General features: G+C 33.4%; 1 protein-coding gene across 1 annotated transcript in view; it reads right to left on the reverse strand.

Moving 5' to 3' along the window:
• WDR70 (WD repeat domain 70) overlaps positions 1-25,817 on the reverse strand; it is a 295,974-nt gene that overhangs the window by 186,692 nt on the left and 83,465 nt on the right. Inside the window, 1 exon segment of the mRNA XM_074282629.1 lies at positions 19,486-19,562. Within this exon segment, the coding sequence (XP_074138730.1) occupies positions 19,486-19,562 (77 nt within the window).

A 25,817-nucleotide genomic window follows, 5' to 3' on the forward strand; every position in this document is an offset into this window, starting at 1 on the left:
CCCATTGAATACTATTCAATTCTAACCCTGGCCGAAATTGCCAGGAGCCTGGGACTCCTCTCACCTTCAAGATCACCAAGAGCCCCCATTATAAAAAGGGAACCCTGGAGCCCATTCTTTGCAGGAGCCCTAAACATGGTATCCTTCCGGCCATGTAAGGGTTCCTGTCCACCCAGCAACCAGCTCTGGCCCTGGCGTCTTTCTACCTTTACCCTTACTTTCAAACCCCTACAATAAACCTTTTTTATCAATCTAGGTTTTCGGGCCTGTAAATTCCTTTAGAGGGGACTCTGCCACATCACTAGACTACATTTAACTATGTATCCTTGAGCCGAATCAACCCCTTACCTAACTCTCATCAATATGGCATAAACAAATAATTGCTTATGCATTAAACTACTGGAGCTATCACAGGTTAAGTAATGTCACAGCCTACTTTACTCCTCTGTGAAATTTATCAACCTTAGAAGTACCAGTCACTTCATTTAGTGCAAAAATTTCCCTCACCTTATAAGTTATTCTTAAGTTCTAGTCCTTAAACACATTTGTAATACTTAATAGCTGAGATCAATGCCGCCTATTTTATTTCTATTGAGGTAGTCATAAATTTAACATTTCTTGTTTTTATTTGTGGAAATAAGAATGAGCAGTGAAAATAATCAAGAAAGAAGAGCACATACTGCATAAAAGCACAAAATTTTACATAGGAATCTGTAGGACAAATAGTAAATCTACAGTTTCTTTTACAACAAGGATTTTGTTTTTCCTCCCCTGAAACCATCTCATTACCTAATTCAAAGCTACTGAAACTAGTAAAGTCTCATCACAATCTAATCTCTGCCCAAGAATGAGCAAACATCAGAAAAGGAAAGGGAACTAAGCCTCACAAAAATCACCTCCTCTCTTTTGAGAACCAAATTCTAATGCACTATTACCAAGGCACGAAAAGAATAGGAAAATCATACTAGATATTTTGATGTTGTTGGGGTTTTTGAGATACTAGTTAAAAAGATTTGTTACTAAATTTAGAACTCTTGATCTAATCAGTGTTACTGTGAAAAATCAAACAAATAAAAGCTGTTAATTCTTTGTTTTCTTTACTGGTTTATGTGAAGGTGTTGGCAGATTAAGTAGATTACAATGGTTCAAAACTATTCTTTCTTTTAGCCATTTAGAATTTAGATATAAATCTACATGAAACTATCTCTGGGCTTTACATTCAGCAAATAATTGATGTTTGGTTATAAAGAACAAACTGAGGATAAAACATCATAAAATGTTTTAGGGATGTCATGATGGATATCATACAGCACAAAACAAATATACATGTTGCTGAGTGAATGAAAGAAAATGTGTGTGGCCCTGTTATTTTTTCTCATCCACATAGCATGCCAGCTCATTTCTAAAATTCAATCCAAGAAAAAGAAAGCCATCCCATATAAATAAGAACATCCAATTGTGCACATGACTGTTTGGTAGTGAGATTTGAAGGCTTTTCAGATCAACACTCAAACTAAGGAGATGCACTCAGACTGTTTGATGGACTACATGCTTTTACCAACAATACAACAAAGTAGTATCAAGTTAAAATGTATGAAAGGGGGAAGGAGAAGGGAAAAAGCAGCAGTTGTTTAATAACCTACTACATGCCAGAAATAGTGTTAAGTGCTTTACAGATATTATTTACAAATATTATTTGATAATAGAAAACATTGTACATATCAACAAAATAGGGTTACCTTATTTTCTGTCAACTAAGCATATTCTGCTCTATGGATTTTGTTCATTGTGACTGATTCTTCCCCGTTAGGTTTTTTTTGGAAAAATAATGGAGTATTTTGCCATTTCTTTCGCCAGCTCATTTTCAGATGAGTAAACTGAGACAAACAGTGTCAAGTGAGGGTCACACAGCTAATACATGTCTAACACCAGATTTGAAGATAAGTCTTCTTGACTTCAGGCTCAGGGCTGATTCCATTGTGCCACCTAGCTGCTACATGATTAGTATCACCTAAAAAACAGAATTGGTAGCTCTCAAAGTAGAAAGGGATGCATTTGTAACCATGCAGTAAATAGAGAATATTCTGAAATATAAATTATAGTACTTTATTATTAATATTTATAAATAAAAAGCTTTGGTACAAATAAAAGAAATGAAAATATAATCAGAAGTAAAGGTGATAAGAGGCACATATTTGCACAAAGATATCTGATGAGCTTTAACCTCTCAAATATTTAGGGAACTGACACAAATGTAAATGATTAAGAATCACATCTAAGGGGGAATCTGACACATAAACTACAATTACTTTCATTGTGAACTTTTGGAAAATAATTATAATAAATAGTACACTTCAAGATGACCAAATATCTCATGAAATAATCTTTCTTGTTTCCCTTGGGTAGGATAAAAATAATTTGAGTCCTGAGCAAATAGAAATATTGGTTGGTTTTTCAGGAACCAAACATATTTCTGGAGGAAATAAATAAAATTAAATAGACATTCTCACAACAAATGAAGCCAGAAAAAGGAAGTTGCAGATAAATGAAAACTTAGCATTCTCACTATTTCTTTTAAAAGTTTGCACACTATCTCCCTTATTAGACTGTGAACTTATTGAAAGCAATCTATCTTTTATCTTTGTATGTATCCTCAGTATTTAGAACAGTGCCTGGCACATAGTAGGCCCTCAATAAAGCTTGCTGACTAACTGATTCAAGCAGCTTTGAAATTTGGCTTTTTGAGTGATCATAACATTTAACCCCCAAATAGAAATGATTCTCTAGCTAAAAGTACTCGGGATAGTGCTGTTGTCCTTGGCCCAATATTCCTAAAAGTAGTGAAAATTGTAACCTGGCAACATTAACTCAATATTAAGCAAAAAGTGTTTGCAAAATATCATGTCAGTTTTCTGATGAATAACATTTATGCAATAACTTCCTAAAATATAATCATCTTATCCAGAAAATGTTTGTATCTATGTGTGCAAATGACTATTTTTATTTTGATAACTACAAGTAAAGCTTATTCAAGTGTCCTAGCTCTAAATTCTACAACATTCACAGAGAAATTTCAAGAAGTGGCCACAAGGTACATGTTAATTTCCTAGACAAAAACACAGGATCAGAAAAAAAAAAAAAAAGGATTTTTAAAAAAAAGGTTGGGAAAATGTGAAGCACATCACCCTTCCCTAAATTCAACCTGGATGAACTCTGCTCAATCAAAAGCATATTTCCTAAATCTAATCAGAAAAAAAAATTAGCAGTACCAGTGAGTACATTATAGATGTTTGTTCTCACTAAATGCTAAAATCACATGTCAATACCAGGAAAAAAAAAAATGTTAGTAATATCTAAATATACATATAACACTCTACATAAGTAAAACAGATTATATTTCACAATTCATTTTGCTTCCCAGAAACTCTCATAATTTTAAAAATGTGTCTATTCATTGATAATTTCACTTAAATATATTTGTTTATTTTCACTATCAGCAATTTCAAAATTTTCATCTTAATTATTAATATTGAGGATTCGGAAGGAGGAAATACTAGGATTTTTTTTTCTTTTTTCTGAGGCTGGGGTTAAGTGACTTGCCCAGGGTCACACAGCTAGGAAGTATTAAGTGTCTGAGACCACATTTGAACTCAGGTCCTCCTGAATTCAGGGCTGGTGCTCTATCCACTGCACCACCTAGCTGCCCCCAATACTAGGATTTTAAAAACAAAAGATAACAATAAAATAAAATCTGTTATTTTAAAAAAAAGAAAGTTTACCAAGTATTGAATGATTTCAAGAAATTCCTAATAAAGAATGAAAAGAATTAGCTATAGCTTTCATCTTATCATCTTAGAAATAAGCTTTATATTTACCTAAGGAAGCCAAAAGTGTCTTATTTCTTGTAGTGTGTTATTTCTTTAGTTCAAATACAAGTACTTTCATCTTATTCCCAAACATGCAAATCTTAAATTCTTGATCCTAAAGACAAAAAAAAAAAAAAAATCCCATAACAATTTGGATGGATTTGTGATCTCATTAATGTGTGTACTAACTCAAAAAGAGAAGAGTGCAATTCATTCTATGTATATCCAAATAAATTACACTTAAGAATAAGAGAAAGAATTACTACTTTTTCCTACCTTAATATGAAGCCATTAATGATCAGTTTATTCAAGAGTATTGAAATCAAAACTGAAAAACTAAGTCACAGGACAAAGGCCCTCTTCAGTGTCCATTAGATGCAAACTTTGCAGAGTTTTCATTGATATGAAAGGTTAAAAAAAAAAAAAATAGGACAATGGAGACTCTCTTGAGGGTTTATATAAAAATAAATATATTCACTGAAAAGGAAGGCAGTGAAAATCCAGAAAAAGCAGAAGTGCTAGTTTTCAGGAGCAGTCACTTTAAGAGCAAAAAAGCTGATGGACTATATAAATAGATGGTTATAAATCCAATACCCTGTAGCTGCAGGTGTGAATCAAGTACAGGAGACAATGGACCAAAGCAAAACTTCTCTTGCTGGATTTTGCTACCTTAATACAAGTAAGTTGTACTTGGGGAGAAGGAAGATAGAAAGAAACCACTTTTAGCAGAAGAATTTCTAAAAAGCATATACACACTCTATATTAGCCAATATTTTTTTAAAATATTACTCATGTTGATGATATTCCTGGTAACCTGACCATAGAATTCCTCAACCCATATGATGGTCATTTTTCATCTTTTATCTTTTCATCACAAAATAAAAAGGCATTAATTCCAATTCTAAAGATGTCATCAGACTGCAGAAGGTTAACTATGCCTTATAGCTGGCAGACTTTAGGCACACACTATTTGGTTAAAAAAAAAAAAAATTAAACAAAAGCTTCTGACAAAATATAGTGTTCTTTTATGATAAAAAACTCTAAAAGGTAAAAGTATAGAGAGTCAAAATTAATGCATGTAGGATAAGAAGGAAAAGCAGTAGAAAGGGAAAAAAAACACTTCATATATCAACTTTCTTTGAAAAGTTTGGTATCTAAAAATATGTAAACAATTAATAAATATAAAAGATTAATAACTATTTCCCAACAGGTAGTAAAGGATATGAACTGCTCTGGGAAAAAAAAATTGCAAAGTATTCACAACCATATGAAAGAATGTTCCAAATCATTAATAGCACGAGAAATGCAAAACAAAAACTCCCTGAGTTTTTGCACTGACCTTGCAAATAAAGTGATTAAATCTTACAAACCCTCTGAATCAAAGACTATTTACTGGGCTCATATCCCAAGGAAGCCATTGACGAGAAAAAATTCTCCAAATACAACAAAAAAATTTTACCATCACTTTTTGTAATAGCAAAGAACTAGGAACAAAGTAGATCAAGCAGCATTCAATGAAGATACGAGGACATTCCTATAATTTTCCCACATTCGGAAAGTTAAATTTTTTTATTCCATCTTCTCAATAATTGTAAAAAACTACCACCTTTCCTATTTATGGTACTACTATCGTGGTACAGACTCAAATTACTATGAAATCAGTTTTTTTCAACAGTTTTCCTTTTTTTTAATAGTATTTTTTCCAATTACATGTAAAGATAGTTTTCAATATTCATTTTTGTAAGACTTTAAGTTCTCAAATCTTTTCTCTCTGTACCCCCTATCTTCCCCCCTCTCCAAGAAAGCAAGCAATCTGATATAGGTTATACATACAACCGTTTGTTTTTTTGTTTTTGTTTTTTTTTTTTTGGGGGGGGGGTTTGTTTTGTTTTTTTTAACCTCTCTGGATGTTGATGCATTTTCTGTCTAAAGTTTTTGGAATTGCTTTAGATCAATGAATTGCTGAGAAGTCCTAAGCCTATTATAATTGATCACATAATCTTGCTTTTGCTCTGTACTATGTTTTCCTGGTTCTAAACAAAGTTTTCTTAAAGGCCTTCCTCACTATAGTCTTCCCTTTTCATCCTTCTTCATACCAATGCCAGAATTATTCTTCTTTACACATAGTTCCAAAGAAGTAATAGCACAAAGAGCAATGGTTTTAGAGTCAAAGAAACAGGGCGTGAATCCCCTTAGTGTATATAGATAGATAGATAGATAGATAGATAGATAGATAGATAGATAGATAGATATAGATATAGATATATAGATATAGATATATAGATATATATCTATATCTGTGTATATATATATATATATATATATATATATATATATATATATATATATATATATATATATATATATATCTTTGGGCAAATCACTTAAACTATCTGGACTGTTTTCTCTGCTATAAAATGCTATAAAATGAGATCATATCCCTTCTGATTGTACTTTCTAATTCTAAATTCATGAACTTATTGTCTGGGCATGTCATTTTCTTATGTTTCCATCAGTTATGCACTAACACTCAAGTAAAATGCAGTTTTTTTTGCTTGGAATTCAAGATTATTCACAAGTTGGCACCACTCAGTGTCTTCAATCTTATCTTATTAATCACTGACTATTTCCAACTTACCTCACATTAATTATTGCTTTCACACATTTGTGAAGAAGTCACTCTCTAACTGTAAAGGTACTCTCTATCTGCACTCTATACCCTGTATTTTTATATCTTTAAACAAGCCATCTACACCCAGAACCGTGGGAACAAAGTGTGGAACACAACATAGCATTTTCACTCTCTCTGTTGTTATTTACTTGCATTGTGTTTTCTCTTTCTCAGTTTTTCTTTTTCTTCCTTCTTAATCTGATTTTTCTTGTGCAACAAGATAACTATATAAATATATAGACACATATTGGATCTAACATGTATTTCAACATATTTAACATGTATTGGACTACCTGCCAGCTAGGAGAGGGGGTGGGAGAAAAGAGAGGAAAATTTGCAACAAAAGGTTATGCAAGGATCAATGTTGGAAAAATTACCTATGCATATGCTTTATAAATAAAAAGCTTCAATTTTTTAAAAAAGGATTTCTTTGTATAATTTATTTTTATTATTTAAATTTTATAATTAGGACTGCTTTTTAGCTTAAAGATGTATTTAAATTCAACAATAAGAAAGGTAATAAAATGAAGCAAAACACACAAAAAAAAAAAATTGAATGAGTTTATGCTACCAATATGGCAGTAAGGAAAATAGATGATCTGGGAACCATGGAGATTTCTAAGGGATTGTTAAAATGACCCATTTCAAAACATTTTATGTATAGTATATAATTAATCTGATGCACTAAAATTTATGTAGATCAGACATGTAATAAGTTAACTTGTTATTACTCCATTTTTCTGTTATGTTTATAAATCAATGATATACAAAAAGTCTTAATTGAATACAATTCATACCATTTGCTCTGAAGATAAACAATTCTATTGTTATTCCACTTCAAGCAAACTTACCTTAATATTGAGAACAGCAACCTCAAAAGTAAATGAATAAACCTGACACAGGAAAAATGGACACAGCCTCATTACCTAATAAAATAATCACAAATATGATTTGACCACCAGCAGGACCAAAATGTATGCTAAGTGACTTATTTATGTCATTCCCCAGTGGAGAGTAGTTACCAGACTCAAAGATATTATTTTAATGTTGAACTGGGAAAGGAAGGCTTTTGGTGGAAGAAAGGTTAAAAGTATGAATTATGACAGGAATGTTTTAAGAGTAAAGCAAATGTAAAAAATAACCTTGGTCCTAGCCATAATGATAAACCACAAAATGAAGGACTGCTAAATTTCAAGACTGGTTGTAATTCTGTTTAAGAAAAAGAAAAAAAATGAGACAAGGGACAAAGAACACCTGTTGCTAAAGAATTTAATATCATTCAGACCTGTTTGCTCACATGAAAATACCCCCAAAAGTGTGGTAAGAAAACTTCCAGATAATGGATGGTTTGAATAATTCTTTTTATTCTTTGTATTCTTAAGCATCACAAATCTCTTGCAATAATACTAATAGTAAATATCACTATATTATAAACAATAAGAAATGGTAACATTTAACAAATGTAAAAATAATGAAAAAATTTAATGGCTCCTAATTTTAAACTACCATTGGCTGTTCATTTGTTTTTTTTTTTCAACAAGCAATTATTAATCCTATGGCCCAGATGGGGCAGGTAAGTGGAGTAGTGGACAGAGTACTGAAGTACTGACCCTGGAATCAGGAAGATTTATTTTCATAAGTTCAAATCTGGCCTCGAACACTAACTTAATTGTGTGAACTTAGGAAATCACTTCACCCCATTGGACTTAGCTTCTTCATTTGTAAAAATATGCTGGAGAATAAAATGGCAAACTACTCCAGTACTTGTGCCAAGAAAACCCCAAATGGGATCATGAAGAGTTGGATATAACTGCAATTACTCAACAATAACAAATGTAGATCAGATATTCTAAAAACAATAAACTAATTTTAACTATGTGTTCATACAAATGGAAAACCTCAAATGCCCAAGGAGATGCAAATACTTTAAACATTCAAACATATATCATAATGGGCTCTAATCATATAAAGAACATATTCCCCTACTCTTCTCTTCGTTTTTCTGTGTTCTTACTTACCTTCAAGGGAATGCACACTCTTCCCTCCAACTTGCTATATTATATTACTATTCCTGACCTCACTGTCCTGCAATCAAAAAACATTTCTAATTATTTTATTTCCTTCTTTAACTCCATGAATTCTCTTTTCACTCCAAGAAGTACAAAACAGCATTTAATGAGTTAATTTCCACTTTGCTCTTGAAATCATTCTAAAAATATATATATTTCTAAGTCTAAATTCAATCCCTAGGATTCAAAAGAATCAAAATTGGTCCCCACACAAGACTATCCTAGAAGAAATTAAAAAGGATCTTAAAAGAGAGCTAGAAGAAAAATGGGGAAAGGAAATGAAAACTTTGAAAAAGGGTTTGAAAAAGGCATATAACTCATTAAAAGATATACTTGACAAAATGTAAAAAGTAAACAACTCCCTGAAAAACAGAATTTGTGAAATGGAAAAGCAAAATAACTCCCAGGAAAACAGAATGTGTGAAATGGAAAAAGAAAATAACACCTAAAAAAACAGAATGTGTGAAATGGAAAAAAAATTCTGCAGAAGGCAGGAACTCTGGAGAAGTTTATTTGAAACAAGCCGTTAACTCAGTGGAATTGATGAGATAATGGTTCTCTACTTCACATATATCTAGTATGATATAATGATACAATCATTCTAGTTTGATATAATGATATAATCACTTTAGATTGGCTTATACTCAGTATACTGTGATGATGTAACTGTAATAGGGTATTTAAGGACTGAGAAAACTGGGGACAAAGTCAGATTGAGACTGAGACTGGTTGAGACTGTCAGACTGTCAGCCTATTGGAGGAGACTGGGTCAGACTATGACAGACATAGACTGAAGGAGATAGACTGTGAAGGAAACAAAGACTCTAGACTCTATTCCTGACCATTATCGTGGTCTCTATCCAGCTGAGATCATGCCCCATCTGAAGGACCTCCAGAAAGCTAGCCTAAACATTACATTTTGGTGTATAAACATGGAGTAAAGACCTGTATTCAGGAATTCAACTGACATGATCATAAGTTCAGTGGAGAAGTCCCTGTGACTAGGAAATAGAATGATTAAACTAGTCACTTTCATTTTTCAACTAAAATGGGGCAAATACAAAGAAAAGAGCCTTCCCCATCCCAAGGGAAGTGTGTAGAAAGCATAATGAGGTTAATAAATAAGCAAGGTTTGATTGTAACTTGGGAGCAAATCTTTGAACTCTTAAAAATATTAGAGTACACTTTGACTTGATTCTCTAAGGAAGAAAAATTAGAGCCAGATAAGTGGAAACTAGTGGGAGAGCAACTAATTGAATGTTACAATAATAATGATCCTGATTCAATTCCTAAGGAAACATTCTATATATACAGCATAACACAATTTGATTAAGGAATCCCACAAGTTTTAAATTAAGGAAAAAGGAGAAAGAGCAGGAGGGAGATGGTACTAACAAAGCAGCTGAAAAGCATGAAGAAATAGACAAGAAAGGAGTTAAGTAAAGTGCTAATGAAATTAAGCAGTATGGTGCTTCTCAATCAGCACCACGTACACAGCAGCTTTGTTTATCCCCTATGACAGGATTACAAAAGGCATTAATTATAAAGATGAAGGGCAGGATCTGATTTAAAAATAGAAGCATACCCTGTGATTGAAGAGTTTGACTCTTCAGGTCAAAAAAAAAGAAAAAAAGAAAAAGAAAGAAAGAAAAAAGAAAATACAGTCCGTTTAATCTAGAAATTATCAAAGATCTGAAAAAGGCTTCTTTATGGGTCTACATCATCTTATGTTAAAATGTTATTAGAGAATTTGGTTTTTGAAATTTTAACCCCTAATGACTGGAAATCTATAGCAAGGACATGTTTAGAAACTGGACAAAACTTGTGGCTTTCTGAGTATAATGAATCCTGTAGAATACAAGTCTAACAAAATAGCAACCTGGAATTAATATACCAGTCACCTTTGATCAACTAGCAGGTGTAGGTTTTTATGCAGATACTTTATCACAGCTTAATTACCTTACAGCAGCATATGAGCAAATTGCTTCTGCGGCTATAAAAGCATAGTGCACCCTCCCAGAAAACAAGATAGAGGAGAATTCTTCACGAAAATACCACAAGGTCCAAATGAACCCTTTGCTGTTTTCATGGGATGTCTGCAAACAGCTGTGATACAAACTATTGGTGAAAATGTAGCAACACAAATTATGATAAGACAACTTGCTAAAGAAAATGCTGAGGTTTGTAGAAGAATTATATTAGGACTACACAAGGATACTCCTTTAGAGGAGATCATAAGACACTGTGCCACAGTGAGCACAAATACCTTTTATAGCCAGGCTATGATGCAGACTTCCCAAGATCTGAGCATGGGAAGACAAGATCCTTTTTCTGAAGGGCCTTTCAGAGAGACTTGTCAATGCTTTCAATGTGGTAAACTAAGGCATTTGATAGAGTGAAAAAACAGGGAGAAAAGACCCAAAACCCCATGTCCAAAATGCAACAGAGGCTTGCATTGGGTATCAAAATGTAGAATCAGTGGTCCTCCAACTTTTAAATAGGGGGCCAATTCACTATCCCTCAGACTGTTGGAGCGCCTCACACGCTGTCTCCACCACATCAGCCCAGTGCCAGAAGTGTGCATTGCTAACACAAGCTTAGGTCAAACGTCACTTCAGGTCTGATTTTGCCATAGGCGGGCCACATAAACATTCTCAGCGGGCCGCATCTGGCTCATGGGCCATGGTTTGAGGACCCCTAATGTAGATTGATTCAGGGAAATAGGAAGTGAGGCATATAACTCATTCTTACTAATTACTAATAAAAAACTGGATATTATGTTTTTAAAAAAATTATAAATTGAAAATTCCCAGGAATGTCATAAACTAAATTGAAAGCTTCTAGATCAAAGCAGTAAGAAAAAAAGTATTCAGGGGCAGCTAGGTGGCGCAGTGGATAGTGCACCAGCCCTGAATTCAGGAGGACCCAAGTTCAAATCTGGTCTCAGACACTTAACACCTCCTAGCTGTGTGACCCTGGGCAAGTCACTTAACCCCAGCCTCAGAGAAAAAAAGAAAGAGTTACTCAAAAAGCCTTAGAAATATAATAAAATTTCAAGAGAATGACAATAATGAGACAATATACTTAAATTTGTGGGATGCAGCCAAAGTGATAATAAGAGGAAATTTTATATCTCTAGATATTTACTTGCATAGAGAAAGAGAAGATCAATGAATTGGGCTTGCAATCAAAAAAAAAAAAAAAAAAAAGCTAGAAAAAGAGCAAATTAAAACCCCCCAATTAAATACCAAACTTGAAATTCTAAAAATAAAAGGAGAGATTGATAAAATTGAAGGTAAAAAAAAATATTGAATTAATAAATAAAACAGATTTGGTTTTATGAAAAAAACCAACAAAATAGATAAACCTTCAGTAAATTTGATTAGAAAAAGGGAAGAGGAAAATCAAATTCTTAGTCTCAAAATGGAAAGGGAGAACTTTCCACCAATGAAGAGGAAATCAGAGCAATTATTATGAGTTACTTTGCCCAACTTTATGCCAATAAATTTGATAATCTAAATGAAGTAGAAGAATACCTTTAAAAATATAGATTGCCCAGATTAACAGAGGAGAAAATAAATTACTTAAATAGTCCATAGGACTATTTAATTTATTACTTAAATCCCCAGAACCAGATGGATTTACATGTGAATTCTACTAAACATTTAAAGAACAATTAAATCCAATGCTATATAAACTATTTGAAAAAATAGGGAATGAAGGGCTCTTACTAAATTCCTTTTATGACACAGACATGATAATGATACATAAATCAGGTAGGACAAAAACAGAGAAAAAATATATAGACCAATTTCCCTAATGAATATTGATGCAAAAATCTTAAATAAAATAATAGCAAAGAGATTACCGAAAATAATCTCCAGGATAATATACAAAAGACCAAGTAGGATTCATACCAGTAATGCAGGGATGGTTCGATATTAGAAAAACTATTAGTATAATTGAATATATCAATAACCAAGTTAACAAAAACCATATGATCATCTCAATAGATGCAGAAAAAGCATTTGATAAAACCCAACACCCATTCCTATTATAAACACTAGAGAGTATAGGAATGGACTTTTCCTTAGTCAGTAGCATCTATTTAAAACTATCAGTAAGCATCATATGTAATGGGGATAAAGTGAAACCATTCCCAATAAGATCAGGGATGAAAGAAGGTTGCCCACTATTCAATATTATATTAGAAATGCTGGCTTTGACACTAAGAGAAGAAAAAAATAGAAAGGAATTAGAGTAAGATGAGATGATGGTATACTTAAAAAACTCCAAAAAATCAATTAAAAAGCTATTAGAAATAATCCACAACTTTAGCAAAGTTGCAAGATACAAAATAAATCCACATAAATCATCAGCATTTTTATACATCACCAACAAAATCCAACAGCAAGAGATTCAAAAGGAAATTCCATTTAAAATAATTGTTGATAGTATAAAATATACTATCTGCCAAGGGAAAGTCAGGAACTTTATAAGCAAAATTACAAAATATTTTCCACACAAATAAAGTCAGATCTAAATAATTGGAAAAATATCAAATGCTCTTGGATAGATCAAGCAAATATAATAAAGATGACAGTACTACATAAACTAATCTATTTATTTAGTGCTACACCAATCAAACTCTCAAGAAATTATTTTACTGACCTAGAAAAAATATCAACAAAATTCACCTGGAAGAACAGTCAAGAATTTCAAGGGAACTAGTGAAAAAAAAAAAAAAAAGATCAAATGAAGGTGGCCTAACTGTACCAGACGTAAAATTATATTATAAAGCAGCAGTCATCAAAACCATTTGGTATTGGCTAAGAAATAGACTAGTTGATCAGTGAATAGGTTCACAGGACAAAACAGTCCATAATTATAACAATCTAGTGTTTGACAAACCCAAAGATCCCAATTTTTGGGATAAAAATTCACTATTTGACAAAAATTGCTAGGAAAATTATAAACTAGTATGGCACTGACCAAGCCTCATTTCCAAAATATATAGAGAATTGACTCAAATTTATAAGAAATCAAGCTATTCTCCAATTGACAAATGGTCAAAAGATATGAACAGACAATTTTCAGATGAAAAAATTGAAACTATTTCTAGTTATATGAAAAGGTGCTCCAAATAACTATTGATTAAAGAAATACAAATTAAGATAACTCTGAGATACCACTACACACCTCTCAGGTTGGCTAAAATGACAGAAAAAGATAATGATGAATGTTGGAGGGGATGTAGGAAAACTGGGACACTGATACATTGTTGGTGGAACTATGAACGAATCCAACCATTCTGGAGAGCAATTTGGAACTGTGCTCAAAAAGTTATCAAACTGTGCATACCCTTTGATCCAGCAGTGTTACTACTAGGCTTATATCCCAAAGAGATCTTAAAAGAGGAAAAGGGACTCACATGTGCAAAAATGTTTGTGGCAGCCCTTTTTGTAGTAGCTAGAAAATGGAAACTGAATGGATGCCCATCATTTAGAAAATGGCTGAATAATTTGTGATATATGAATGTTATGGAATATTATTGTTCTGTAAGAAAATCACCAGGATAACTTCAGAGAGGCCTGGAGAGATTTACATGAACTGATGCTAAGTGAAATGAACAGAATCAGGAGATTATACACAGCAACAACAAGACTATATGATGATAAATTCTGATGGACTTGGCTCTCTTCAACAATGAGTTGATTCAAACCAGTTCCATATGTCCAGTAATGAAGAGAGTCATCTACACGCAGAGAGAGGAATATGGGAACTGAGTGTGGATTACATCATAGTATTTTCGCTCTTTCTATTATTGTTTGCTTGAATTTTTGTTTTCCTCCTCAGGGTTTGTTTTTTTTTCCTTTCTAGATCCAATTTTTCTTGTACAAGATAATATATTTAATATGTATTGGACTACCTACCATCTAAGGGAGGGGTGGGGGTAAGAAGGGAAAAATGTGGAACAGGTTTTGCAAGGGTCAATGTTGAAAAATTACTCATACATATGTTTTGTAAATAAAAAGCTATTTAATAAAATAACTTCAAAAAAAATTTTAAATTGGGCAAGGCTAAAAGTCAATGAAGCCATAATAGACCAACAAATAATGAAACAGAGTATAAAGAATGAGAAAATAGAACAAAATATGAAACATCTTATGTAAGTAAAAAACAGATTTGAAGAACAGATGAAGAGAAAATATTGAACTGCCAGAAAATTGTAACCAAAAAGAGAACCTTGACACAATACTGCAGGAAATAATCCAAGAAAATTGTCCTAGAGTGATAGAACAGGAGACAGTAAAAATATTTAAAATATCCATCAATAATCACCTCAAAAAGATCCTTTGAGGAAAACACAAAGGAATATTATTGTCAAATTTCAAAACTTTAGATCAAAGACAATATTTGGCAAGAAACAAGGAAAAAATAATCTAAATATGGTGATGCTACAATTAGAATCATACAGGCAATACCCATAATAAAAGACCACAGAATCAAATCTATAGGCAATCAAAAGAACTAGGTCTGCAACCAAAAATATCATTATTTAACTAAATTATGCATAATATTGAATGAAGAAAATGGACATTAAATGAACTTGCAGATTTTCAGAACTTTCTTTCAACCAAACTCGAATTCAACAGAAAATTTAACATATAATACTAATAATATCCAAGTTCAATTTCAAAGAACTTAACATGGACAAATTGTTTCATGTTTTTTACACAAAATATACAATACATATTTAAGATTAACATTAGCAATTGGATAGTTCAAAAGGAAGATTGGAACAGAGTTAAGATAAAAATAGTAATTATGTTATACAAATGAGGTACAGAGGAAGAATAGAAAAGAGGCATTAGAGGGAGGAGGAGAGGTCATAGTTCTGAAAACCTACTCATATCAGGAATGGGTAGATATGTGCTTGTCGCTCTATGTATGTGTATATATAGATATATGTATATGTGTGTGAGTTTATGGATGAGTATTATTATATATGTATGTGTATATGGGGAGGCGAGTGTGTGTGGGAAGTAAAAGTGTGTGTGTATGTGTGTACATGTGAATGTATATACATTTTATATATATATATATGTGTGTGTGTGTGTGTGTGTGTGTGTGCTTAACTAGAGCTTATCTGAGGGAAGTAGAGGGGATGAAAGAGGAAAAAAATAATTAAGTAAAAAAATGTGCATCAGGGAACAAAAGAAAAACCTACAAGAAAGCAAAGAAAAGGTGGATCCTTATGAATATAATTTCTTCTACTATTATGTATCCTTTCTTGAATTGAAAATTTTTTATTATATATTTTGAATTCTCCCTGATGTTCTGCTGGGCACATGATAGTGTTCTATTTTTTTTGTTTGTTTTATTTTCCTTTTCTGTCTTTCTTTTTTCTATTCTATTGTTTTGTTTTTTAACAGAAATTTTAATTTAAAAAAAAGTTATCTTTCCCTCATGCTAAGGGCTATTTTCTAGAAGGTTGAGGTTGTGTTCAGTCTACAAATAAGTAGACTATTTTATTACATTTTTCTGATCATTTGTGCTATATTAATATCCTCTCCCCTTGCTCATTTCTTTACTTGCCTTACCTAAGCTTGGCTGGTATCACTGACTAATTCTGTTGCTAGTACATGACAAAGGAAATGACAGCAGGCAGTGAGTAAGTGGTGTCCAGAGTTGGCATATCTTTTTTTTTTTTTTGCCACACTGTGCTTTAATTTATGGCCTACTTTCATGAAGGTCTATTCAATCAAAAAGAAATCTTCATATAACTAAGGATAATTGTTCTAATTTTAAAGTTATAAAAACACAGCCTGGGTTTTGCTTTCTTCTTTGGCATAACACATTAGTCCTAAAGTTATGCTTTAATATATTTCTTTATAAGTAAAAGCTTTATGAACATGTAAGGATTAAAAAGATTTCAAGAATTATAGTTCCATTAAAGCATTTTGGATTTTATATATTTGTATTAAATTATGTGGGCATTTTCTCCTCCAGTGCAGTCAGTTTTTATGTGTTTCCATCTTGTTTAATAATCATCCATTAAATGGTCAAGGGATATGAACAGACAATTCTTAGATGATTAAATTGAAACTATTTCTACTCATATGAAAGAGTGTTCCAAATCATTACTGATCAGAGAAATGCAAATTAAGACAACTCTGAGATACCACTACACACCTGTCAGATTGGCTAAGATGACAGGAACTAATAATGATGAATGTTGGAGGGCCTGTGGGAAAACTGGGACACTAATACATTGTTGGTGGAGTTGTGAAAGAATCCAGCCATTCTGGAGAGCAATTTCGAACTATGCCCAAAAAGTTATCAAACTGTGCATACCCTTTGACCCAGCATTGCTGTTATTGGGATTATATCCCAAAGAAATACTAAAGAGCGGAAAGGGACCTGTATGTGCCAAAATGTTTGTGGCAGCTCTTTTTGTTGTAGCTAGAAACTGGAAGATGAATGGATGTCCATCAATTGGAGAATGGTTGGGTAAATTGTGGTATATGAAGGTTATGGAATATTATTGCTTTGTAAGAAATGACCAGCAGGAGGAATAATAATCATCCATGCAGAAAGGAAGCACTAGAAATTTCAGCATTAAAAATATTACAAAATCAATGTTACAAAATCAAGTAGAAAAAAAATCTTAAAGAACATGAATATTTCAATCACCCAAATCATCACCACATTCAATAGTTACAGTTCTGAAACTTCTTGATGTTTGTGCAACATTTACAGAATGTCTGTTTTATCTTCTTCCTTCTCGATACACTTCTCTCTTTACTTTCATTATCATAATTCTTTGACAGCCTCTTTTCTGGTTCTTACTCTTCTCTACAATACTTTAATATAGTCATTTCTCCAGGTTATTATTGACTCTACATTGGTTCCTTCATAATTCTCATATTAAATATCACTGCTACTTAAGTGAGAGTTTCAGAACCACAATTCCAACATTTTACTGCATATGTGAATCCAATCTTATCACAAAGAATGTGAATTTTGCCCCTGCTATCATTATATCAATTCTCAGAACTATCACTTCAGGTCATACCCCTATTATCAATACAATAGTTACCTAGCAAGTTTCTTCTCCTACCTAAACATTGCAGTCAAATTAACTGCCCTAATACAAATCTTAGATGATATGATTATAGTATAAAAATATCTTCTCAAATTCTCTAATCATGCTACTACCCAGTCATCTTCTCCCCTAAACTAAAAACCAATCTTTTTAACTCAGGAACTTCTGTCCTGGGGTCTACTCTTAGGTCATTTACCTAACTGGTAAATGCTTCAACAACAGTACAACATATTTAGATTAGCTCCAGCTATGGGGCAATTTATATTCTGTGAATCTTCTCATAAACTACCTTGAGACAAAGTGAAAAATAAACTCTATTCTTATTCTTACTTTCTAGTTTTGAAATCATGATCAAATCAACTTTTTTTGCAACTGATGCTAGAAAGGATGTGCCTGCTTCATTCCTGAAACTTTCCAAGTCAAAATATCCCTCCCTGGCTATTACTCTCCTATTTGTGCTTTAAAGTATAAAAAAAAAAACAGAAGAAGAAAATCATAAGTAATGTAACCTCCTCGAAGGAGTGATTATTTCACTTTTATCTATGCATTCCCAAGTCTTAGCCTAGTATTTACTATGGGTTACACACTTATGAAATGCATGCTTTTTTGTTTCTCTTCCCAGGTTATTTTTACCTTCTAAATCCAATTCTTCTGTGCAACAAGAGAACTGTATGGTTCTGCACACATACATTGTATCTAGGATATTCTATAACATATTTAACATATATAAGACTGCTTGCCATCTAGGGGAGGGGGTGGAGGGAGGGAAGGGAAAAATCAGAACAGAAGTTGAGTGCAAGGGATAATGTTGTAAAAAATTACCCATGCATATGTACTGTCAATAAAAAGTTATAATTATTTCAATAAAAAAAGAAATGCATGCTTGATGGACTGATTTCTCAATTGCTATCAATATTGTTTATGGATCTCTTCATTAAAAATAATAAAGCAACATTAAAAACCCAAGATTTTTATTTTTAAAAATAACATTCACTGGCAAACATATATAGAAACACAAACAAAAAATTATTGTATATAAAAACTGATGGGTCTATCTATACCTCAATAAAATTAGGATTGAGGTCTAGTGGCAGATTTGGGGTACAGGGAGTCAAGTGGAGCTCCCCTGCAACTCCTTTGGATTCGGTGCAAGGACACAAAGTTAAATGAGGTCTAGTGGTGCCGAGAGTCCCCTGTAAATGAATTTACAAGCCTGAAAACCTAGATTGATAAAAAGAGGTTTATTGTAGGGTTTGGTAGTAAGGTTAAAGTCTGGTTAGTAAAAGGTATTAGATAGAGGAAGAAATACACCAAAAGTGGCAGGACAGAGAGTCTGTGATGCAAAGCATGGTTGCCTGCATGTTTCAACTCTATCAAGAGATGATTCCAGCTTGGCTCTTTTATTTGCTTGAAGGAGCATATGGGTGGAGCCCAGGTTGATTCCTTGATAGCCAGAACCCACCAGGTAGGGGTTGGGCGACCTCAGCAGATCATTAGAATGGGGGCTGGGTACAGCCCAAACTGGCTCAGATCCAGATCTCTCCCCTTGGAATACAAAAGGGTGGTTTTAACCAGATCTTGTAAATCAAAGGTCAGTCCCAAAGGAAGTTGGAGATCAGGAAAGGAATCTTAAAAGGGCCACAGCCCCCATCAAAAACTATACATTTTGGGGAGTTGTTTTCTAAAAAGGTGAATATTAGCTTAAAATATAAGTTAAAGAAAATCTTGCAATGTTGTTGCACATGCCTCATATTAAGAATATTCACTCACCCATCGTTGGAACAAGTCAAAAATTCTTCCTTTATTTTGGGATGCCAGCAGCCAGTATTAAGCATTGCTGTGTGACCCTAAATAAATGAAAATAAATTTATGTTAAAAATGCAATAAGGCAATTGGCAAAGATATTAAAAGGTAGGGAAAGTCAGTGTTGTAAAATGAGAAGCATATCTATGTAACATAATGAAGTCAATATAATAATCTTTATTAACAATTTGGAATTACAATAATAAAGTGATTAAAATATCTCTTTTCTTTTATACATATTCTAGTAGTGTTTATATCCCAAGAAGAAATTTGACAAGAAAATTGACAAGAAGAAACTCCCAATATACACTAAGATATTAAAAAGAGCACTTCTTTAGAAAACAAAGAATTGAAAACAAGAAGGAAAACTGGGGAATGGCTAAATAAATTAAGAGACATGAATATAATGGAATATCACTATGTTGTAAGAAATTACACATATGATGAAATTAGTGAAACATGAAGAGATCTACATGTAAACAGAGGTAAGAAAATGATACGTACAATAATCACAATAATGAAAATATTTTTTAAACAAATAAAGTTAATGTTTCAAAATTATAAAGAAGTAGCATGGCTTTATCCCACCTGTTTGCAGAGGTACAAAATTGTATATTGCAAATTATTTTCGAACTTTTGCTATGTATTTATCAACTTTACTAATTTTTTTTCTTTAAAAATATTATTTTTATACAGGATAGTTCTCTGAAAGCAAAACTGTGGAAAACTAGCAATTTTTAAAAAGATATCAATTTTTAAAATTACTTAAAACAACAATGAATGAAAGAGAAAATTTCCATGCCTTTTGATCCAGAGATTCTACTACTAGACATTCAATTAAAAAGAAAAGCCCGAGACTTCCGGCTAAGATGGCGGCGTGGAGGCAGACAGCTGCTTGAGCTCCTCGCTTTCTCTCAGAACTTACTTCATGACAAGCCTCTGACTTAATGCTTGACCCAGAAAGAAATCCACAAATTATCACCAAGAGAAGACATCCTTGAAAGTCGCCAGAAAAGGTCTGTGTTTGTTGGGGGAGGGTCAATCAGACTGGGCGCAGACTGAGGGCAGACAGCCAGAGCAAGACAGGCAGCTCACACAGCTCAGACCGGAGGGGGAGGGGTGTGATCTCTGCAGTTTCTGCGAAAGGGCTTTTGCCCCAGTGTGGATGCTCCGTCTTGGCAGCAAGCCAGGAGCAGCAGAGAGGGTGTAAACACCGGAGGTGAAGATTAAAACCCCAGAAAGCCAGCGTCTCTCAGAGCCCGGCCACCCCCAACCCCCACCTGGACTGACTCGGTGCGTTCTCGGAGCCTCAGAGCGCAGACTCAGTACAGTCATTGCTGTTCTGTTAGTGGCTCTCTGCTGCCCTATCCCCAGTCTGTAGAGGAAGCCCATTAATAACATCCAGCCCTATCCCCCGCAAAACAGACCAATTGCTTCTCTTGTCAGTTTGTTTTCTTTGATTCTGACAAAATGAATAAAAAATTCAAAAGGGCTCTAACCATTGACAGCTTTTGTGTGGAGAGGGAGCAGACTTCAAATGCTGAGGAGACTAGGAACAGAATGTCCCCAGATGTATCCCCTGGGAGGGATATAAGCTGCTCCTCAATACAAAAGAACCTCATAGAGGAAATAAAAAAGGCTCTCACAAGAGAGCTGGAAGAGAAATGGGAAAAGGAAAGGGAAGCTTGGCAAGAGAGCCTGGAGAAGTCATCCCATGCATTCAAAGACAGAATGGATAAAGAAATCAAATCATTGAGAAACAAGATTAGTGAGCTGGAAAAGGTAAACAACTCCAAGGAAAACAGGATTAGTGAACTGGAAAAAGAAATCAGCTCTCTAAAAAATAAAATGGATAAAATGGAAAAAAATTCCATAGAAGATAAAAACTCAATTGGACAATTACAAAGAGATATAAAAAAAGTGAGTGAAGAAAATACATCATTGAAAATTAGACTGGAACAAGTAGAAATGAATGACTCAAGGAGAAACCAAGAGGGAGTCAAGCAAAACCAGAGAAATGAGACAATTGAAAAGACTGTCAAGTACCTTACCAGAAAGACAACAGACCTGGAAAACAGATCCAGGAGAGACAATTTGAGAATAATCGGACTCCCTGAAAAATGGGAGGAAAAAAAGAGCTTGGACACCATTTTCGAGGAAATTATCAAAGAGAACTGCCCAGACGTTTTGGAAACAGAGGGTAAAATAGACATTGAGAAAATTCATCGATCACCTACTGAAAGGGACCCTAAAATCAAAACGCCAAGAAATATAGTGGCCAAGTTCAAGAACCATCAGACAAAGGAAAAGATATTGGAAGCTGCTAGAAAAAAACAATTCAGATATGGAGGATCCACAATAAGGATAACACAGGATCTAGCAGCGTCCACATTAAAAGAACGCAGGGCCTGGAACATGATATTCCGAAAGGCTAAGGAACTTGGTATGCAGCCAAGAATAACTTACCCAGCAAGAATGAGCATCGTTTTCCAGGGAAGAAGATGGACATTTAACGAAATAAATGAATTCCATCTATTTTTGATGAAAAAACCAGACCTACATAAGAGGTTTGATCTTCAAATACAGAACTCAAGAGACTTCTAAAAAAGGTAAAAAGAAACCTTGAGAACTATACTTCTGTCAAAAAAATATGTAAAGAACATATGTACAATTTGTCTTAGAAAATAGAGGTGGAAAGGAGATTATATCATAAAAAAGTACAAAGTGGTGGTACTACATCTCATGAAGAGGCAAAGGTAACCTATTATATCTGAGAGAAAGAAAGGAGGGAGATGAACATAGCGTGTATCAATAGACATATTCGATTTATGGTGAAACTTCTTCCACTTCATTGAAAAGTGAAAGGGAAGGAGTAAGCTAAGGGGAAGGGAATACAGTAATTTCGAGGAAAAGGGGTAAAATAAGGGGAGGATCTTTAAGGTGGGGGAGGGATCCTAAAAAGGGAGGGCTGTGAAAAGCAAGTGGTGTTTACCAGTTTAATACTGGATAGGAGGGTAAAAGGTAAGGAAAGGGGAAAAGCATAAGCAGGGGTTAATAGGATGGCAAGCAATATAGAATTAGTCCTTCTAACCATAAATGTGAATGGGGCAAACTGCCTCATAAAGAGGAAGCAGTTAGCAGACTGGATTAAAAGTCAGAATCCTACTATATGTTGTTTACAGGAAACACACCTGAAACAGGATGAGACATTCAAACTAAAAGTAAAAGGGTGGAGCAGAATCTATTATGCTTCAGGCAAAACCAAAAAAGCAGGAGTAGCCATCCTCATCTCAGATCAAGCAAAAACAAAAATTGATCTAATTAAAAGAGATAAGGAAGGGCATTATATCCTGCTAAAGGGAAGCATCAATAGTGAAGCAGTATCAATATTAAACATGTATGCACCAAGTGGTGCAGCATCTAAATTCTTAAAAGAGAAATTAAGAGAGCTGCAAGAGGAAATAGATAGCAAAACTATAATAGCGGGAGATCTCAACCTTGCACTCTCAGAATTAGATAAATCAAACCACAAAATAAATAAGAAAGAAGTCAAAGAGGTAAATAGAATACTAGAAAAGTTTGATATGATAGATCTTTGGCGAAAGCTAAATGGAGACAGAAAGGAATATACTTTCTTCTCAGCAGTTCATGGAACCTATACAAAAATTGATCATATACTAGGGCATAAAAACCTCAAAATCAAATGCAGTAAGGCAGAAATAGTAAATGCATCCTTTTCAGACCATAATGCAATCAAAATAACATTTAATAAAAAGCCAGGGGAAAATAGACCAAAAAATAATTGGAAACTAAATAATCTTATACTAAAGAATGATTGGGTAAAACAGCAAATCATAGACATAATTAATAACTTCACCCAAGAAAATGACAATAATGAGACATCATACCAAAATGTGTGGGATACAGCCAAAGCAGTAATTAGGGGAAGTTTTATATCTCTACAGGCCTACCCGCATAAAATAGAGAAAGAGAGGGCCAACGAATTGGGTTTACAACTAAAATTGCTAGAAAAGGAACAAATTAAAAACCCCCAGACAAACACAAAACTTGAAATTCAAAAAATAAAAGGTGAGATTAATAAAATTGAAAGTAAAAAAACTATTGAATTAATTAATAAAACTAAGAGTTGGTTTTATGAAAAAACCAACAAAATAGACAAACCCTTAGTAAACCTGATTAAAAAAAGGAAAGAGAAAAAGCAAATTGATAGTCTTGAAAATGAAAAGGGTGAACTCACCACTAATGAAGAGGAAATTAGAACAATAGTTAGGAGCTACTTTGCTCAACTTTATGCCGATAAATTCGATAACTTAAATGAAATGGAAGAATACCTTCAAAAATATAGCTTGCCCAGATTAACAGAGGAAGAAGTAAGTAGTTTAAATAGTCCCATCTCAGAAAAAGAAATAGACCAAGCTATTAACCAACTTCCTAAGAAAAAGTCCCCAGGACCAGATGGATTTACAGGTGAATTCTACCAAACATTTAAAGAACAACTAACTCCAATGCTATGTAAACTATTTGAAAAAATAGGGATTGAAGGAGTCCTACCAAATTCCTTCTATGACACAGACATGGTACTGATACCTAAACCAGGTAGATCGAAAACTGAGAAAGAAAACTATAGACCAATTTCCTTAATGAATATTGATGCTAAAATCTTAAATAAGATATTAGCAAATAGACTTCAGAAAATCATCCCCAGGATAATACACTATGACCAAGTGGGATTTATACCAGGAATGCAGGGATGGTTTAATATTAGGAAAACTATTAGTATAATTGACCATATTAATAATCAAATTAATAAAAACCATATGATCATCTCAATAGATGCAGAAAAGGCATTTGATAAAATCCAACATCCATTCCTACTAAAAACGCTTGAGAGTATAGGAATAAATGGACTATTCCTTAAAATAATAAGGAGCATATATTTAAAACCTTCAGTAAACATCATATGTAATGGTGATAAACTAGAACCTTTCCCTGTAAGATCAGGAGTGAAACAAGGTTGCCCACTATCACCATTACTATTCAATATAGTACTAGAAACTCTAGCCTTGGCAATAAGAGCCGAGAAAGAGATCCAAGGAATTAGAGTAGGAAATGAAGAAATCAAATTGTCACTTTTCGCAGATGACATGATGGTATACTTAGAGAACCCCAAAGACTCTGCTAAAAAGCTATTAGAAATAATTCAGAATTTTAGCAAAGTCGCAGGATACAAAATAAATCCACATAAATCCTCAGGATTTTTATACATTACCAACACAATCCAACAGCAAGAGATACAAAGAGAAATTCCATTCAAAATAACAGTCGATAGTATCAAATATTTGGGAATATATCTACCAAAGGAGAGTCAGGAATTATATGAGCAAAATTACAAAACACTTGCCACAAAAATAAAGTCAGATTTAAATAATTGGAAAGACATTCAATGTTCTTGGATAGGCCGAGCGAATATAATAAAGATGACAATACTCCCCAAACTAATCTATTTATTTAGTGCTATACCAATCAGACTCCCAAGAAACTATTTTAATGACCTAGAAAAAATAACAACAAAATTCATATGGAAGAATAAAAGGTCGAGAATTGCAAGGGAACTAATGAAAAAAAAGTCAGAGGAAGGTGGTCTAAGTGTACCTGATTTAAAGCTATATTATAAAGCAACAGTCACCAAAACCATTTGGTATTGGCTAAGAAATAGACTAGTTGATCAGTGGCATAGGTTAGGTTCACAGGACAAGATAGTGAATAAAAATAGCAATCTAATCTTTGACAAACCCAAAGATCCCAAATTTTGGGATAAGAATTCATTATTTAACAAAAACTGCTGGGAAAACTGGAAATTAGTATGGCAGAAACTAGGCATGGACCCACATTTAACACCACATACTAAGATTAGATCAAAATGGGTCCAAGATTTAGGCATAAAGAACGAAATCATAAATAAATTGGAGGAACATGGGATGGTTTACCTCTCAGACTTGTGGAGGAGGAAGGAGTTTGTGTCCAAGGGAGAACTAGAGACCATTATTGATCACAAAATAGAACATTTTGATTACACCAAATTAAAAAGTTTCTGCACAAACAAAACTAATGCAAACAAGATTAGAAGGGAAGTAACAAATTGGGAAAAAATTTTTACAGTTAAAGGTTCTGATAAAGGCCTCATCTCCAAAATATACAGAGAATTGACTTTAATTTATAAGAAATCAAGCCATTCTCCAATTGATAAATGGTCAAAGGATATGAACAGACAATTTTCA

Source organism: Sminthopsis crassicaudata, chromosome 1 (assembly GCF_048593235.1).
Source record: "Sminthopsis crassicaudata isolate SCR6 chromosome 1, ASM4859323v1, whole genome shotgun sequence".
Classification (NCBI taxonomy): domain Eukaryota; kingdom Metazoa; phylum Chordata; class Mammalia; order Dasyuromorphia; family Dasyuridae; genus Sminthopsis; species Sminthopsis crassicaudata.